Below are 16,924 nucleotides of genomic sequence, written 5' to 3'. Positions count from 1 at the left end.
GTAGAGAGCTTGAGTGTTTTCTTTCTTGTTCCAAACCTGTACAGAGATAGAGAGAGATCAATACATCCATAACTGAATCTTTCCGTGGACGTAGACAATTTGTCGAACCACATAAATCTTCGTGTGTTGTAGTTTTCTGTCGATCTTAGCCTGTGCCGATCGTTCATTGTTTCTTTACAAGTGGCACCGTCTTGTGGGAATATATTCGGCTTCCGTAGTAGATAGATCTACTACTGATTGTAGTGTGGACTTCCATGATATAGCAGAACCATAGAGCTTATAGACATAGCCCGTTTGTGACTTCCTGCTATCCAGATTTGAAGCAAAATCCGAGTCACAAAAACCAATCAATGGATCACCATCTTCATCTTTCAGTTTCTGAAACAATATCCCAACATTCTTGCCGCCTTTGATGTATCTGACAATCCACTTTAAAGCTAACCAATGTTCCCTCCTATACTCCTTCATATATCTGCTAGTTACACTGGTTGCATGAGCAAGATCAGGTCTTGTGCATATCATGCAATACATGATACTCCCCACAATACTTGAATATGGGATGTTCTCCATTTCTGCTTTCTCAGACTCTGACTTAGGTATTTGCTCTAAGGATAATTTGAAATGTTGAGCTAAAGGAACTGATACCTGCTTCGAATTCTCCATCTGGAATCTTTTTACTAACTTTCCCAAATAATCTTCTTGCATCAGCCATATTCTGCCTTCACTTCTGTTTCTGTGAATATCCATCCCCAATATCCTCCTAGCTTCACCTAAATCCTTCATCTCAAACTCCTTTTGTAATTCCTGCTTGATAGTGTTGATCTCTTTCATGCTAGCTGCAGCCACTAGCATATCATCTACATAAAGCACCAAATAGGCTACTGCATGCTCTCCATCTGACCTTATGTACACACAATTATCATATGCAGATTTCACAAAACCAATGTTGCTGAGATTAGAATCAAATTTGATATACCATTGTCTGCTACTTTGTTTCAATCCATACAAGCTTTTCTTCAATTGGCAGACTTTATCTTCTTGATCTGGGATGACAAAACCCATTGGTTGCTCCATGTAAATGGTCTTAATCAAGTCTCCATGTAAGAATGCCATTTTGACATCCAACTGATGTAGCTCCCAGTTTCTCTGAGCAACCACTGATAGAAGGATTCAGGTGGAAGTATGTTTCACAACAGGGGAGAAAATCTCATTAAAACCAACTCCTTCCTGTTGAGAATAACCCTTAGCAACCAACCTTGCTTTATATCTGATTTTGTTTCCATCAGAAACCTCCACCTTCTTTTTGAAAATCCATTTGCATCCTACAGCTTTCTGTGAGCTTGGTCTGTCAACTAACACCCAGGTTTTGTTCTTCATCAGGGATTCTATCTCCTCTTTCATTGCATCAAACCACTTTTCCCACTCATTCCCTCTCATGGCTTCATCATATGTGGCAGGCTCTGCAAATTCAATATCCTCTGCTAGGCATAAAGCAAAAAATGCCATCTCATAATCTGAAAACTTAGAAGGTGATTTTCTGGTTCTCTTTGATTTTTCCCTCTGTGGTATCTCACTGTGATCAACACTTGTGCCCTGCTCTTGAGAATTCTGATCATCTCTTATATCTGAGGGATTATGAGCACGGCCATCAGGCTCCACCTCCACTGAAGCACCAGCCTTAGCCTCTACAAGGCAAGCATGCAGCTTTCATCAAAAGTAACATCTCTACTGATGATGAGTTTGCCATTATTTTTCTCTGTACACCAAAGTCTGAAAGCTTTGGAACCACTTTGATACCCCAGAAAAATGCACCTTAATGCTCTAGAGTCAAGCTTCCCTTGCTTGATGTGAGCATAGGACCTGCAACCAAAAGGCTTTAATTTTGAAAAATTTGGTTGCCTGCCATACCAGATAGAATCAGGAATGGAAAAATCTATAGCTGATGAAGGACTCATGTTGATTAGGGTTGATGCAGTGGACACAGCTTCACCCCAGAATCTCTCATCCACCCCAGAACTAAGAAGCATACATCTTACTCTCTCCATAATTGTCTTATTCATTCTCTCTGCAATGCCATTCTGCTGAGAGTTTCTTGGTGCGGTTCTGTGCCGTTTAATTCCCTTTCCTTTGCAACTCAGTGAACTTTGATGAGAGATATTCCAATCCATTGTCAGTCCTCAAGCATTTGAGTGTAACTCCCTTATCTCTTTCCACCAACAGATGCCATTCTTTGAAGAAATCAAAAGCATATGCCTTTTCCTTGAGAATCTTCGCCCATATTTCCTTGAGAAATCATCTATTATAGTCATGAAATATCTTGCTTCATTCATAGTGGGAGGCTGAGAAGGCCCCCAATATCTGTGAGCATAATCAAGAACAGACTTGAAAGTGTGCTTTCCTTTAGGAAATGGAAGCTTCTTGTTTTTTTCCATTATACACTGCTCACATTTGGTTAAATCTACTTTTGCATCTGAATGAATGAGGGCTTTCTTGACCAACTGCTTCATCCCTTTTGTTCCCAGATGCCCCATTCTTGTATGCCATAGCTTCAGATCAGCAATGGACTTCTCACTAGAGTTAGAGAAGCCTAAAACTACTTTAGCTTTCAGATAATAGAGTGTCTGCCTTCTTGCAGCAGTCATGATCACCTTTGACCCCTTACATATCAACATATTCTCATTCTCTGATCTGAAACTGAAACCCCGTGTTTCAAGAACACCAAGGGATACTAAATTCCTTTTGATCTCTGGGATGAATCTGACCTCAGAAAGTGTTATCAGAGTTCCATCTGTGAGTTTGAGGCTGATATTGCCTATTCCCCTTATTGTGTAGACCTGATTATTGCCCAACAAGACTGATCCTGATGTTGCTTCAAAATCTTGAAACCATTCTTTGTGAGAGCTTGCATGGAAACTACATCCTGAATCAATAATCCACTTATCATTCACAGATACTTCAGCAACATTCATGATCTGATGAGTTTCTTCAACCTGCACAACATCAGTGGATCCTTGATCAATGCTTTCTTTTCAGAGCAAAACGGTTCTTTTTGATGTGCCCCGGCTTTCCCCAGTGATGGAAACTTTTTCACTACCAATATACTAGTATATTTTTCAATTTCTTTCACTTAATTCTTTTTTCATGGAGTAGTACTTTATAATTTGAATAACATTAAAATTTGTGCGATTCCCAAATATAACTATTTCTTTGAGTATCGAGAGTTGCTGTATTTTGAAATCGAGAATTTCCGTGTTTGATTTGGAGCTGCTGGGTTTCAGTTTCACCATCAAAATGAGGGAGTGTAACCGGAGTAGTCATTCATACACCGGAGTAGTACAAATTTATTTTTAGGAAATCTAGGAATAGTTGACTTATAGAGCAAATAAAATCTAATACACCAGTGACCAAACGCTATAAAATCTACTAAATGCTTCAGTTTACTGTTTACCACTGAGTCTCCTCTTCCCCGTTCCGTCTGTGCAAATTGACCGGCAATGACCCAGGTTTCGCGACGAAACACTCGACCCAAAACAACCTCCCATCGCCAATCGCCAAACTACGACAACACCAACCCCAGGAACCGATTCCCCGTCACCCGACCCCGCCGCGCTTTCACTCCCCTCTTTTTTTCCACCTTCACGATTTTGATTCTTCTCATCTTCATCGGATTTTATATCACCAATTCTTCTATCAACCCAGCAAATGACACTCTTAAACCCAGGGTCGTCACCCCATTCCCCTCTCCAAAGCTCATGGATCTTCCTATGGTGAATTTCAATATTCAATTCGATACTTAATCAGAGTTTTTTTCTTCATATAAATGGTTGAATTTTCCTTGCAGTTTCAAGGGGAGCACAAGGAGACTCTGTATTGGGGAACATATAGGCCTCATGTTTATTTTGGAATCCGTGCGCGGTAAGCTCTATTAGAGTGAGTTAGCTGCAGTTATATTTTTTGAAGAAGAAATGTCATATGTATATATTGTGCTTATGTATGCATAAGGACTGACTGAACATCTTTATTACATAAGTCTGGTTGCTGTATATTAACGTATTAAGGCACTAGCATTTTGGTGTTGCTGTGCTCTTTTACTATTTCTGCATAATTTTGTATCTATGCTAATAATGCATAAGTGGTAGAGTGGCTACTTGATAAATTTATACGAGATGTTATCATTGTCAGGACTCCTCAGTCTCTGTTGGCGGGTCTGATGTGGCTTGGTGCGAAGGATGGAAGATATGCCATGCGGCATGTGTGCCAGGACTCAGACGAGCTAAAGACGTATGGTTGGACACATCATAATGGGCGGGATTATGGTCGTCAGGTATTGGTGGACCAAAAGCTGGTTTTGACAACGAGTTTCCTCAAATCAAAGGAGGAAGAGAGTGGTTACGGAGGGGACTGGGCAGTTCGAATTGAAGCACAAAGTGAAGTGTAAATGCCTAACCTTTTTACGGTGTTTCATTTTGATGACTTCAATGTTTTATCATGGCATGAAAAGATTTTTGCCTAAGATTTTCAGAATACTTCATCGTGATAATCATGTGTGAAGTTCAATTATGTGAAGAACTGTATGTGTTGATGTGTTGAGATTCAGAGCAGTGAGAAGCTTGAGAATCACGTCACATTTTGAAGTCGAAGTAGAATAGATTAGAATCTACTATGTTTTGTAAGTAATATAGAAGAATGGTTTGAAAGCTTGCTGCCTGACCAATTCATGAATAGATTAATAAACTGAGAAATAAGTGATATTGCTAAATCTAGAATCTTATAAGCATGTGACAGGGTTGGCAAGATGTTGCAACAATGAAGTGGATCATTTTAGTCTTGTGTTTATGAAGGAGTTTAGTATATGCTGTTTAGATGTTACCTATTTCTTTTGGGGAACCAGGACAATATTTTTACCTTTGTGTTATATCATTGCTCCAAATTTGGTCAGTACCTTGCACACACTCCTTACCCCATAGTATTTGGCTATATTTGTGTCACTGTTGTCATGAAGTTTTGATTCTTATGACTGTCGTAGACTTAATGAGGAAAAGGAAGAAATTGTGCACCTTTTCTTTTATGTGGCTGATGAAGGTGGAACTGCTCTAGGTCTGGGTAATGGTACCTCAGACAATCCTGATGACTTCCTTCTGGCTTTTGGTTCAAGGAGTGATGTTGGTAATTGGCAACTTCATCTAGAATCAAAGGTAGCATAACATTCAAACTGCTTTATTGTTTCTTTTTCTTTATCTTTCTGATAATGTTCATTAAATAGAGCCTGTCAGGCTCAGAAATGTAAGGTTTATTTAGTACATATGTCTGATATCATCATCCCAGTAACTAATACTACTAGCTTACTGAATTCCTGAAGGAGAACTTTGAGTTCCATTATGCTGGTTTCAAGACACATCACATTCACAATTTATCCGAACTTGTACAAACCAATCTTGCAACTCAGGTATATACAATTTAGTTGTGTTATACTATCAAACTAGTAGTACTGTTTTATCGTATTCAAATTTTAGGTTTCGGCATGGGTCCTGCTTTACGACAGTATCTTCATAATACCTGAACACAGTTTATGCTCTTCTTAACATAGGCTAGGGCAACTAGCCGGCTTCAACTCTCAGATACATCTGATCATGCTTCAAATATTCTTGTTTTCCAGGTTTGTCAATCAACAATTTTTTTTGTAATCTTTTTACTATTTCAGCACACTGAATTTAACTTAGATATTTCTTGAGATATTTTTGAAATTCTTGTCCATGCTGCTCGTCATTTTCTATTTGTGGTTCAGGTTTCTGCAATGGTTCCTTTCAAAGCTGATATTGCTTTTGTAACTAAATTGAGTGGTTCTACTTCAAGATTGAAAGAACGTATCAGAATCCTTACAGGTATTGTCTATCTGTTTTACCCATTTATCTTATCATCCAAGATTAATAATTTTATCAGGCAATTTCATGTGAAATTTTAGCAGAAAAGAAATCATTATACGTAGGCTTTAGTGACAAGTTCTACAACACAATCCACTGACCTTCACTTTTTAAATATTACTATAACTGACCGAATAAAAATGTGTCCCTTTGAATGCTACTTTAAACTCCCAGTTTCCAGATTGTGTGTTTGGTAAATTGGAAATTAGTTATCCATATTGCACACTTTTCAAGCATGTGCTTTGACATCTACTAATAAAATTTGTCTCCAACTTCCCTGATTCCAGGTGACTCTTTGTCCAGTCATCTTGAGCAGAAACAGGAGCAATTTGATGACAAATTCCAGAGATGTTTTGACATGCCGGATGAGGTATCAATCATGGATGTTCCTTTGCTTTCCTATCCATAACCACTTAATTGCGTCTTTCAATGGTGAATGTTAGACTATGAGGTTTTTCCTTTCCATGCTTTCTGCTCTAAGCCATGAGGTATTAAATAAAGGACTAAACAATGAATATTGATCCATAGTGATGTGTCAATAGTTTCTTCGAGTTCTACCAAATCTTCTGTCCTGACAAACAATTAGTGTTTAGCTTGGCTTCACATAAAACTCCGCTGATTTCTCAGTGAATAACATATTATACATAGTGGTTGATGACTTAATGTTAGGCAACCTTTTTGATAGTGTCAGTGCTATTCGTTGCGACTCAAAAAATGAGATCATATTCTTGACCTTATAATCCCTAAACTTCCAAGTTCCCTAGAAGTAGATGAACGGAACATTTGAAGATGATGCGTGCAGAAAAACAAGTGGAAATAGTTGACATAGAGGATAGAAAATTACTATCTGCTTACAAATCAGTGGATTTTATGTAAAAAAAATTACAGAAGGATACGTTATGGGACATGAATTTGTTTATAACAGGCTAAGTGACAACTAACAAGATGTCATGACTGTCATATGATCAGATGTGTTGGCTTACTACCATTTTCTGTATCATATCATTTCCACCGCATTTTAGAGTATTAGTATGCATACTTTGCCACAATGTTCTTGATTGTTTCATATGTTCAATGTGATGTAATGTTTGTTTCAGATCAACCCTGAAGCCATGACAGTGGCCAAAGCAGCACTTGGAAATTTGCTGGGTGGGATTGGCTACTTTTACGGCCAATCAAAAATTTCACTTCCCTCTTCTTCTAATGTAAGGTGGTTTCTAAGTAGTTTATATGCTAATTTTCAGGCCCTAGTGAAGATATGAAGGATTAATTATAATAAATAGCCTGCACTTTACCTTTTTTCAGTTTCTAGCCTCAACCTCGACTTATTTTTTGCATGTCCTGAACTTTGAGAAATTGTTTAATTCTATCATGTCTAAAATTTTCTGCTCCCGGAAGTGTGACTAATTATAAGTAAAATGTCGTGGATTTTCATGTTTCCACCTGAACTGTAAAACTGATTTCTTTCCCACATTGTTAAATGAAGGACTAATAATCGGTGCTCAAGAGGAATTCATCGTTTTTCATTTTGTGGCCCTCAACCCTCGACTTATTTGATATCCCCCTCCCAGGGCATATACTGTTACTACACTACATTTGCTAAAAATCGGTGCTCAAGAGGAATTCAAGTAATCTAGAATACCAAAGTTGTTTCTTTGATTTTTGAAACTTCTTTCAAAACATAAAACACTGAGAACCGGTTGTAGTTCCTTATGCCAGTACATGTTGCTATTTCTTAACTCAACAACATGGTGTCTGTATTTGCTTCAAGGATTATGCCATTTGGATAATTAATAAATTCACACAGTACTTGTCATCTCATGCAGCTTGTACATGGTGACAATTATATTTCCTATTGGCCAGCTGAGCTATACACAGCAGTTCCAAGTCGTCCCTTCTTCCCCAGGGGGTTTCTGTGGGACGAAGGTTTTCACCAGCTACTAATACGGTGGGTTATCTATAGACATGGAGAATCTTTAGTTTTGCTATCTTATGAAGAATTGGTAATGGTACTAGTAGCTGCTAATGATGTTTTTCTTAGGGACTGATAAATGTTTTTGTTTGTTTATTTACTTGGAAAGGCGATGGGATGCTAATATTTCTCTGGATATTATCGGGCATTGGTTAGATCTGATGAATGCTGATGGATGGATTCCACGTGAGCAAATTTTAGGTGCTGAAGCTTCAAGGTACTCAGCTACTAGTATAAAATAATTCTGAACAAGTATTTAATTGCTGATGTTAAGCTATTGGCAGTAAGGTACCATCCGAGTTCGTGCTTCAGCATCCGACAAATGGAAACCCACCGACATTATTCTTGGTTCTACGAGGTTGAGTTATCACTGCAGTGCCTGGCCTCACATCAAATAACACGTTTAATCAGAAGATTAGTGGCTATCATACAATTGCAATAATATTCTTATTTTGATTTTCTCAGCCTATGTAGCCTACAGTAAAGTGTCTCTTGCCATATTATTTTCTTTGAAGCTGAGGTGTTGAATAGTCCAAGACTCTGCCTAAAATGAATGATATTATTAGAATCTCTGTCACACCAATACTAGGAGTATCTAGACATATTTCCACCTTACAGAGTCTTTTAACTGGAAACTTTGTTGGCTTTGCTAGCTTCTGAAGTACTATATTTCTAATAAGAATTTTTCTCCATTTCATTATCTCTGCTTTTCTTTCATAGGAAACATTATAGAATTGATCCCTTAAAACAAGGTAAATTGATTTTCTTAATAGGACCCTTAAGGAAATTTTTGTATTCATTTGTTGAATGGGGAAAATGTGATGTTGCTCTAGTTATAGTTACAGTGTTGTTTCTGCAGAGTTTGTTTGCGGCATGAAGAAAGACAAGTTTAGTGCCTCACAAGTTAATGATATCTCCACCTTCTTGCGTCGAGCATTTGTGCGTCTCAATGCTTGGTATAAGTGGTTTAACACTACTCAATCAGGTTAGCATTATATGCGTTCTGTATCCTACATAGTACCTGCATGCTGCTTACTTTTCATAATAACATATACTCCATATATGACCATGTTAACCTCATTGTTCAATAAACAATCAGATATATAAGTTGCTGACTTGCATCCTAGGAACTATGAAGCCAATTATTCGAGCATAGCAAGTACAACTTTTCTAATTGGAATTTTGGTATTATATTCACAGGAAAAGATGTTGGCACCTACTTTTGGCATGGGAGAGACAATGTGACCCAACGTGAACTGAATCCAAAGGTAATATCTATATATATTCCTGTTGTCTGTTTCTATGTTATATCTCTTTATGAGGTTACTCCAGTCAAAACTTAAACATGTCCATAATTCGGTTTCTGGGGCTGCTTCTCTTATGTGTATGTTATGATTGGTAAGTTTGATAGTTTCAGGGGCTAGTGTGTTCGGATGGGAATTTCAAGTTACAATTTCAACTTCCAATTCTACTTATCAATTGTTTGAGAATATTGAAATGAGTCTCCCAAAATGAAATCCATTTTCGGGAAAGATACTACATCCAAAGTGGAAATTGCCTCCCGCATTCAAATAAAAAGGCTAAGAGGATAATTATCTAAGCTTATTTTGGACATCTAATAAGCTCCAAACACTAATGTTTATATACTGTATCAAGAGCTTCTAAGTTGTCAAAGTGTTTGGATATATGAGCATAAGTTTGAGAGAGAATTATGAGTGTCTCACTTTCTTGACATTGGCTCGTGGTTGTCTTACTTAATTCAGAATTAATTGTGTTTTATGGGAGAACAAATCTAGAAACTGTAAGAAATTAACAATTACTGTTACCTTTTGTTTTCTCTCTATCTCGCTCTCTTGACTGAATATAGACCTTGTAACCATGGATGAAAGTCCAGTCAGGTGCTTGACTTATTTTAGCTGAAGACAACTCAATAGTTTGATATCTCAACCCAAACATACAGCTAAGTAGCTTGATATGTGTGAATATGTATGATCCTATATCATAGTTGAAGCGATACTACACATCCAGGAGGCATATAACATCCTTAACTTTTAACAATTCGGATTAATATGAATAATACTTTGCCTCACCAGTCACTGTCTTCTGGATTGGATGATTATCCTCGTGCATCACACCCCAGTGAAGATGAACGCCATGTTGACCTTAGATGTTGGATGCATCTTGCTGCTGATTGCATGAGTTCCATTTCAGAGTTTCTCGAGGATAGTCACATTGGAAAGGTACGACCAAAAACCTACAAATTTACCAAACCTACAAAGTCTTTGGTTCAAACAAGTACTGTATTGTACTCTATACAAAATACTGCAGGAGTATAGCTTGACGGCGAAGTTGCTCTCAGATTTTGACCTTTTAAATCAGGTAGTTTCTGTTGTTACCAGTCTCATAATTTCCATTACCTTTTCCCATTTATATCATCCTACTTGTACATTGTACGTCACGAATCATGATTAGATCAATAGAACTGTGGAATTGGGAATCATATGTTTTTTTCCATTTTCAGATACATCTTGATAATACAAGTGGAGCATATTCTGATTATGGAAATCATACAGAGAAGGTAAATGTTTAGATTTTCTGTTGCTGCTGTATCATTTCCCAGTATCATATACACACTCTTGATCTTGATTACATACAGCTTTCAGTCACCTGTCTCTTGCATTCAATTGTTTTTAAAGCATGAAAATATTCACGTCATTATGTGCATTTATTGGATCATGTGCAACCAGTCTGAGAAAGCTCATTCTACTTTTTTTCTCATTCATGAAAAATAAATGCTAATTGAAGTAGACTAGTTTGTTGCACTGACATTATGCATCTATTTAGGTTCGTCTAAGTTGGAAGATGGTGGAATCAGCTGGTGGTTATCCTTCACGTGAACTTTTACGAGAAGTGCTGGAGAAACCTGTGCTGAGACTGGTCCCTCATATTGGCTATGTCAGCCTTTTCCCCTTTATGGGTAGGCTTATACCAGCTGTGAGTTAATCTATGTATTAACTTTATTCATTGGGTTCCGCATCAATTAATTCTTATTATTTTGGAGGTTGTTTTATGTTCTTTCTGTGCATTCTACATGATTCAGGATTCATGGATATTAGAGAAACAGCTTGATCTAATTTCAGACACAAGTACTCTCTGGACTAAGTTTGGACTCAGATCTCTTGCCAAAACAAGGTAAGAAAGATTAGGTTTACAATGCGCCCTTGTGAGGAATAAATTTCCACATTTTAACTAATATTGCAGACGTTTTTGACACTTGTAAAGCTTCACACTAAATTTGGTATACTTGCGGCAGCTCAATATACATGAAACGGAATACTGAGCATGATGCACCATATTGGAGAGGGCCAATTTGGATGAATATGAATTATATGATTCTTTCAGCACTAAACTATTATTCTCAAGGTACGTGTTGCTAAAGAATTCATTTCCTTTTCAGATTAGACTTTGTTTGACATGTGGTAACAATATCATTGATGGTTGTAGTGGATGGACCATATCGAGATCGATCAAAGAACATATACACCGAATTGAGGAACAACTTGATTCAGTATGTTGCCGCCTAAATACTCTTTCAAAAGATACACTCAAACTCTTCTTAGGTTTTTGGGTGGTAAATTATTAACTATTTCTATTGCAGAAATGTAGTGAAGAACTATAAGCAGACCGGCTTTTTGTGGGAACAGTACGATCAAAAGAAAGGGAAGGGAAAAGGCGCACGACTGTTCACGGGCTGGACATCACTTACAGTATTGATCATGGCTGAATCCTATAGCGAGTGTTAGGATGCTAACTGAAGTCATACACAAGATGCAATGCTTCTTTTTTGGACTGGTTGCAACTGACTGCACATATACTTAGATTAACTCTTTTTTTAAAAAAAGAAAAAGAAAAAAAGAAACTCCAATATTAAGGAGGAAATTACAAATAAACTGCCGCTAGGACAAAGGCTCTGGACATATACTTAGATTAACTCAACTAGCTAAGTTTTGCAGTCTTATAGGTTCTGGTGTTTTGTGGCAGATGTACGAGTAATGGACTTGTATGAAGCAATAAGCAATACAATAATAACTGATTTATATCTTTAGTTATTTCTGATGTTTTTCACGGATGAAATAACTTAGGATCACTTTTCAAGAATTGTTTAGTACACAGAACTTGCCTATGCAAGAATTTCATAACCACCTTAAAATCATTGGTATGACTTGCCACGCCTTGACCCATTTGATATATATAATCAACCACCACCATGTACACATCACCAGATGAAGTAGTTATATGTCTAAAACAGCAGCATGAATTAAGCTTGAGCATTGTGACATTATAGGAGTAGAATGAGGGGAATTCACTTTGACTAGGCAAACAAATTGTTATACAATTGAAGGAAAGTGAGTGCTACAGAAATTAGTCTTGTTGGGTCATTTCTGTATCTGTATCTTCAGCCATTATGATTCCCATATCTCTCACATCCCGCTTCAGCAAATTGCCTAGTCTCGCAATAGCCTCAGTTTGCCGTTGCAATACCTGTTTTTATTATAGACTTTGTTATTTACGCATTCAATAATAAAGTAACACTAGTTATTTGTTATTTACGGTAAATACTCAAAGGTACAAGGAGGAAAGTGTCAGATGATATGATAAGCATTTTACTGAATTAGCCTTCACTTTACCTCCTGCATATCAGATAGACTTTGTTCATGAATTTTGGTTGATCCTGGCAGATACATTGAGCTACCAATTAGGCTGTCTGCTTGAAGGCGAGATACCATGAGAAGATTTTGAACCCGTCGAGAAAGTTCTGCTCCAGATCCTTTTAACTGCAACTTTACATACTTATTTGTGTCCACTTTAACATTTCAATTGACACAAAATAGGTGAAGAGTAACCTGTCTCGTTGTTGCAGCCAACTTCTCTGCTAATTCTACTTCTCCTTTCATCAGAGGTACTCGACAACCTTTACCCTCCAGTGCCTCTATTATTCTCATTGCCTGATTAACACAAGACATACAATAATGAAAAACAGGGCGATGCCATGAGATACTAGTAACAACTATAATGACAAATGCAGGCCTATTGCAAGAGACCAAGCAACCAGTAGCCTGCATATGACATCCCCAACCTCGTCACACAAGCCTGGTTTTTGAATATCCATAATTAAGTTTCAGAAAAACAAAAGTTCATGAGATACCCATCCAAGTTCAAATGAATTGTTTCCAAATCAAATTTGAAAAGCTTGAATTCGTTGATGCCAAAAACAACCAGACTACCATGGTAAATAACCAAAACATTCTTCAACAAAATCTAACTACAGCTGTATTTTGAGAGCTAGCAAAATCTGACCCACAAAAGACGCCTTTGAAGGACTTGCTCTTTCTGTTGCATTCTTTGGATCCAGGGAAGCGTGTCAGCTTGAAAATGCCTTTGGAGCTGCATCACGGAAAAATGGAAAAAAAGAGGTTTTAGAGAGACAAACAGATGAACCATATGCATGTGAATACACACCTTTAGGCTTTAAGTTTTTTTGTGCCACAGCCCACATGTCCCTCTATATATATGTATGCAAGAGAGAGAGAGAGAGAGAGATCACCATCTTCACATTGCTTTGGGTCAACTTCAGTCTCTCGGAATCTGACAGTATGACTTCATCTTGAAGCTTAAGAAACCCATTTGCAGACCATCATTAGAAACTTATTAACAAAGTAGAAGCAGGTCGTGATTATTCATGATAAAGAAAAATAGTGTTTTACAGAACAGATTTAATAGAACAGAATGGGCATTATGTATGAGAACCCTGAAAGTCAGAATAATAGCAATAATCATATACTAATGATTTTCGTGTAAACACAAGATTGTTGAAGGAACTAGACCATTAAATCAAGCTACCAAAATTTTACTATAAATCTTAAAAGCCATCCGACAAGAGCAAAACTTAAATTTTTTATAAAGCAGGCTCAGCTTGAAGCTCACTGCATATTAAAAAAGAGTTCAAACTTCAAACAGAATCCCTTTCTCATAAAATTATCGAAGTCTCTGCTATCACCATATCCCATTCCTCTAGGATTATTCATATTCCTAGAAAATTCTCTTGTTTCTAACTATCCAAATGGACCATGGCAGTGCCAGAACAATTACACCGCATGATACTTTATAAATATTCCAGTAACAAAGCAGAAATTCGCCTTTTTCAATGATTGTTTCCTCATCACGCTCCTTTAGACATTCACTATGCTTCTGAAAAAACAAAAGCTCCTACAAACTTTGCAAATAGAAGCTTGACTAAGTTGGAATTATTGCGCACAATGCTGTTAGCCTGGCTTTCTGATACCAAAAACAAAGCAGATCTTTTATGTTTTGAATTTGTTATAGAAGCAGCCGTGTACATATATTCATATCTATGCATCTTCCTAACAATATCATAAGATTCATAACCAATCTCCTTTTGTCACCTTCATGCATCCAATATTTTGTTCAAATGATAAGGACCCTTAAAGATACACAATCATATTAATGAAATGGCAATCTGACATGATGTCAAAGAAGAAGACTACAAGTGCAGTGAGAGTATATACTCAGAATAGAATGCCTAATGTGATAGGAAAATTAGAAGTTCATGTCGGCTATCATTAGAGCAAAACAGAGTTACTGCACAAGGTTTAGTGAAATACTACGATTTTTTTCTGACTACAGTTTAAAAAAAGAACTTTTAAAATCATAAGAATGGCAGTGGAGATCCTCTAAAATCACCAAGAGAATAGTCTAATCAAGAATTGCGTACCTTAAGGCGCTGGGAGAGATCTTTGAAACCTTGCACAAGTTGAGGCCACAATCGTTCTCTTTTGGAACTTTCCATGCCTTCTAGTTTTGCTATTGATTCTGCCCACATGATCTGGCAGTTCAAACTATTTTACCGGACTTACAAAATAGCCTCAAAAAATACATTTACAACTAATAATAATGTGAAGAAAATTTAAACTAAACTCACATCTGATACACCAGCAGGCTTTGATCTGTACTGAGGTTCAGTCACGCTAAACAACAGATGCTGCAAAACCAACAAAGATCTTGATAAGTATCCAAATCAGAAAGAGCTCAATTTCAGAGTTAGCTTCTTGAATTGGTAGATACAAATTGCTAAGATCATTCTTCTAGTCTTAAGATTCGAATCGTCGAGCTAAAAATGATGCTCTTACGCCTAAAGAGTCCAATACATCTGTAGGCAACTGTTTCCTCATCTGTTACAATTCCACACAACAGAATTCAAAGAAGATTTACAGGCATATGCTGGATTTCAGCACAACACTGATTAACAAGAAATTCATAGTGCTCTAGGTAAACCTTGAAAACCGCTTCACAATCTTTTCAGACAGCAATGTAAAGAATGACAATTCATTAACGCCCCACAACCCCTATCATTGAAAAACTAAACCACATTCGCAGGACAGGTGTTATATTGGCATTTGTAACAGAAGATATGTTCATTGTTAAGTAAGACAATGCTGAGAAGTGCAAAAGAAGAAATTAATCACACAATTGTTCAAAAATCAAATGAAAATGGTTTCAGTACTTAGAAAAGAGCAGCGTTGAAAAGAACTACAAACCGGACCTTAAATTCATACTTAAGGTTCCCAGGCTCCTCTTTGTATGCATCCACAATCGCCTGTAGAGACAACATGGAGCGATCAACATTAACATACGTTCGAATACAATCAATTAGAATTACATATAAAAATGATTATTACTTGAATATCGCGATCGGCTAGAGAAAACGGAAGAGGAGTAACTGGGGCCATCTGAGTAGTCAATTGCTGATTCATGAAATTGGTTGAAGGAGCATTATTGAAAAGAGTTGGCTGTTGCTGTTGCTGTGCAGAATTAAACGGCGTGGTGAAGCCGAAGGGGCTCTGCTGTTGTTGCGGCTGAGGCGTCTGAAACAGCGACGGAGTTTGCTGCTGAGGAGTCTGAAACAGCGATTGAGTTTGCTGCTGCTGCTGAGGCGTCTGAAATAGCGACGGAGTCTGCTGCTGCTGAGGTTGGGATTGTTGCGAAAATGGTGTGGAGAAGAGCGATAAACCGAACGCCGGAGTTGAAGGCGTGCCGAATGCGGGAGTAGATGAAGGGGTGGCGAAGGCCGAGGAGGACGACTGAGCTCCGAACATTATTGGGGGATGGTGGCGGAACCCTAGATTCAGATGTCGGGAATTTGTGAATGCGGCGGTTGCCGCCGATTTCTATATGACGCCGACTTCGAGGGTTTTGAAGTTCGTTTACAAATCACAAATTCACAATTAAAATGGGAGTAGAAATCATTGAGTAACCTTTTTACAATTTATGTTTTCAGTAATTTCAGTCAAAACTCTTGTATATACTTGTAGTGGTACTAGTAGTAGTAAAATGAGTATAATTATATTTTCTATAACTTCACTAATTTAAAATACTTACAAAAATCATTACAATAATACTTTTCTGCCCTAAAAAATATAGACAAATTTATAAATAATATAATAAGATTTAATGTACAATTGGTAAAGTAAGAAAAAAATGTGGAAATGTAAAAAAAGAGAAGGAAAATATAGTTGAATGAGTGCTAGTGGATTGTGGAGTCCATATTATAAATGATGTGTTACTGTGTTTAAGTTTAACAATGGTCATATTTCCGACTTTCTGAGAATACTTGCTTGTGTCTGACGTATGAGATCCTTTTAACAGAAAATCATCCTACATATTTCTAGTTATGCTCCTTATGTTCTATAAAAATAGCGCATATTTCCGTTGTCCTCGGTCTCATAGAAATAGTCCATATATATTTATGGCAATCTTTTTCCCATGCTCTTTTACTTTATCATTTAAGGGTTCCACCATTCACTATATAATTTCAACTACTTTTTTCCTTCACTCTTACTTTACTAATTACGCATTAAAACACGTGTCAATCCTAAATGATCTATTTATATGGGATGGAAGGAATTTCCTTTATTCTTTAAGTAGGAGTATTTCTTGGTTCTGCATGTTGTTT

The 16,924-nt window shown here is 37.2% G+C and overlaps 3 protein-coding genes across 5 annotated transcripts in view; 1 reads left to right on the top strand and 2 right to left on the bottom strand.

The window, feature by feature from the left end:
• LOC121798419 (DEAD-box ATP-dependent RNA helicase 21-like) overlaps positions 1-16,924 on the bottom strand; it is a 794,448-nt gene that overhangs the window by 13,590 nt on the left and 763,934 nt on the right. The window lies entirely within an intron of this gene.
• LOC121798415 (mannosyl-oligosaccharide glucosidase GCS1-like) lies at positions 3,371-12,002 on the top strand. Of its 3 annotated transcripts, none has more exons than XM_042197411.1 (22): positions 3,371-3,767; positions 3,842-3,915; positions 4,183-4,434; positions 5,027-5,195; positions 5,360-5,446; positions 5,588-5,656; positions 5,786-5,882; positions 6,209-6,291; positions 7,019-7,126; positions 7,748-7,869; positions 8,003-8,110; positions 8,178-8,251; positions 8,753-8,878; positions 9,094-9,161; positions 9,987-10,133; positions 10,222-10,272; positions 10,415-10,471; positions 10,738-10,887; positions 10,994-11,085; positions 11,207-11,316; positions 11,398-11,461; positions 11,552-12,002. In XM_042197411.1, the coding sequence occupies exons 1-22, from the start codon at positions 3,495-3,497 to the stop codon at positions 11,694-11,696; spliced, it is 2,526 nt and encodes an 841-aa protein (XP_042053345.1). In that variant the 5' UTR covers positions 3,371-3,494; the 3' UTR covers positions 11,697-12,002. The 3 variants fall into 3 exon arrangements, 2 of the variants coding, with proteins under 2 accessions (XP_042053345.1, XP_042053347.1); XM_042197413.1 differs by having other exon boundaries at positions 3,727-3,767; positions 4,193-4,434; XR_006050055.1 differs by lacking the exons at positions 11,398-11,461; positions 11,552-12,002 and having other exon boundaries at positions 10,738-10,870.
• Positions 12,186-16,216, bottom strand: LOC121798437 (nuclear pore complex protein NUP54-like). Its single transcript, XM_042197441.1, has 9 exons — positions 15,651-16,216; positions 15,515-15,568; positions 14,894-14,953; positions 14,687-14,797; positions 13,499-13,564; positions 13,252-13,338; positions 12,798-12,899; positions 12,582-12,728; positions 12,186-12,435 (listed from the first exon to the last, which is right to left on the bottom strand). Exons 1-9 carry the CDS (start codon positions 16,065-16,067, stop codon positions 12,316-12,318), a joined length of 1,164 nt encoding a protein of 387 aa, XP_042053375.1. The 5' UTR covers positions 16,068-16,216; the 3' UTR covers positions 12,186-12,315.

This window comes from Salvia splendens, chromosome 4 (genome assembly GCF_004379255.2).
Source record: "Salvia splendens isolate huo1 chromosome 4, SspV2, whole genome shotgun sequence".
Classification (NCBI taxonomy): domain Eukaryota; kingdom Viridiplantae; phylum Streptophyta; class Magnoliopsida; order Lamiales; family Lamiaceae; genus Salvia; species Salvia splendens.
Note: the sequence above shows the minus strand (reverse complement) of the source record. Positions and strands in the feature narration are given on the sequence as shown.

What these genes read in the sequence shown, in the direction of transcription:
- LOC121798415 (XM_042197411.1), top strand. Translation starts at nt 3,495, where the DNA reads ATGACCCAGGTTTCGCGACGAAACACTCGACCCAAAACAACCTCCCAT. An exon ending in TATTTTGGAATCCGTGCGCG is followed by an intron (nt 3,916 to 4,182) that starts GTAAGCTCTATT and finishes TATCATTGTCAG; the next exon opens with GACTCCTCAGTCTCTGTTGG. An exon ending in TGGGTAGGCTTATACCAGCT is followed by an intron (nt 10,888 to 10,993) that starts GTGAGTTAATCT and finishes TACATGATTCAG; the next exon opens with GATTCATGGATATTAGAGAA.
- LOC121798437 (XM_042197441.1), bottom strand. Translation starts at nt 16,067, where the DNA reads ATGTTCGGAGCTCAGTCGTCCTCCTCGGCCTTCGCCACCCCTTCATCT. An exon ending in ATCTCTCCCAGCGCCTTAAG is followed by an intron (nt 13,565 to 14,686) that starts GTACGCAATTCT and finishes GGGTTTCTTAAG; the next exon opens with CTTCAAGATGAAGTCATACT. An exon ending in GTCTATCTGATATGCAGGAG is followed by an intron (nt 12,436 to 12,581) that starts GTAAAGTGAAGG and finishes TAATAAAAACAG; the next exon opens with GTATTGCAACGGCAAACTGA.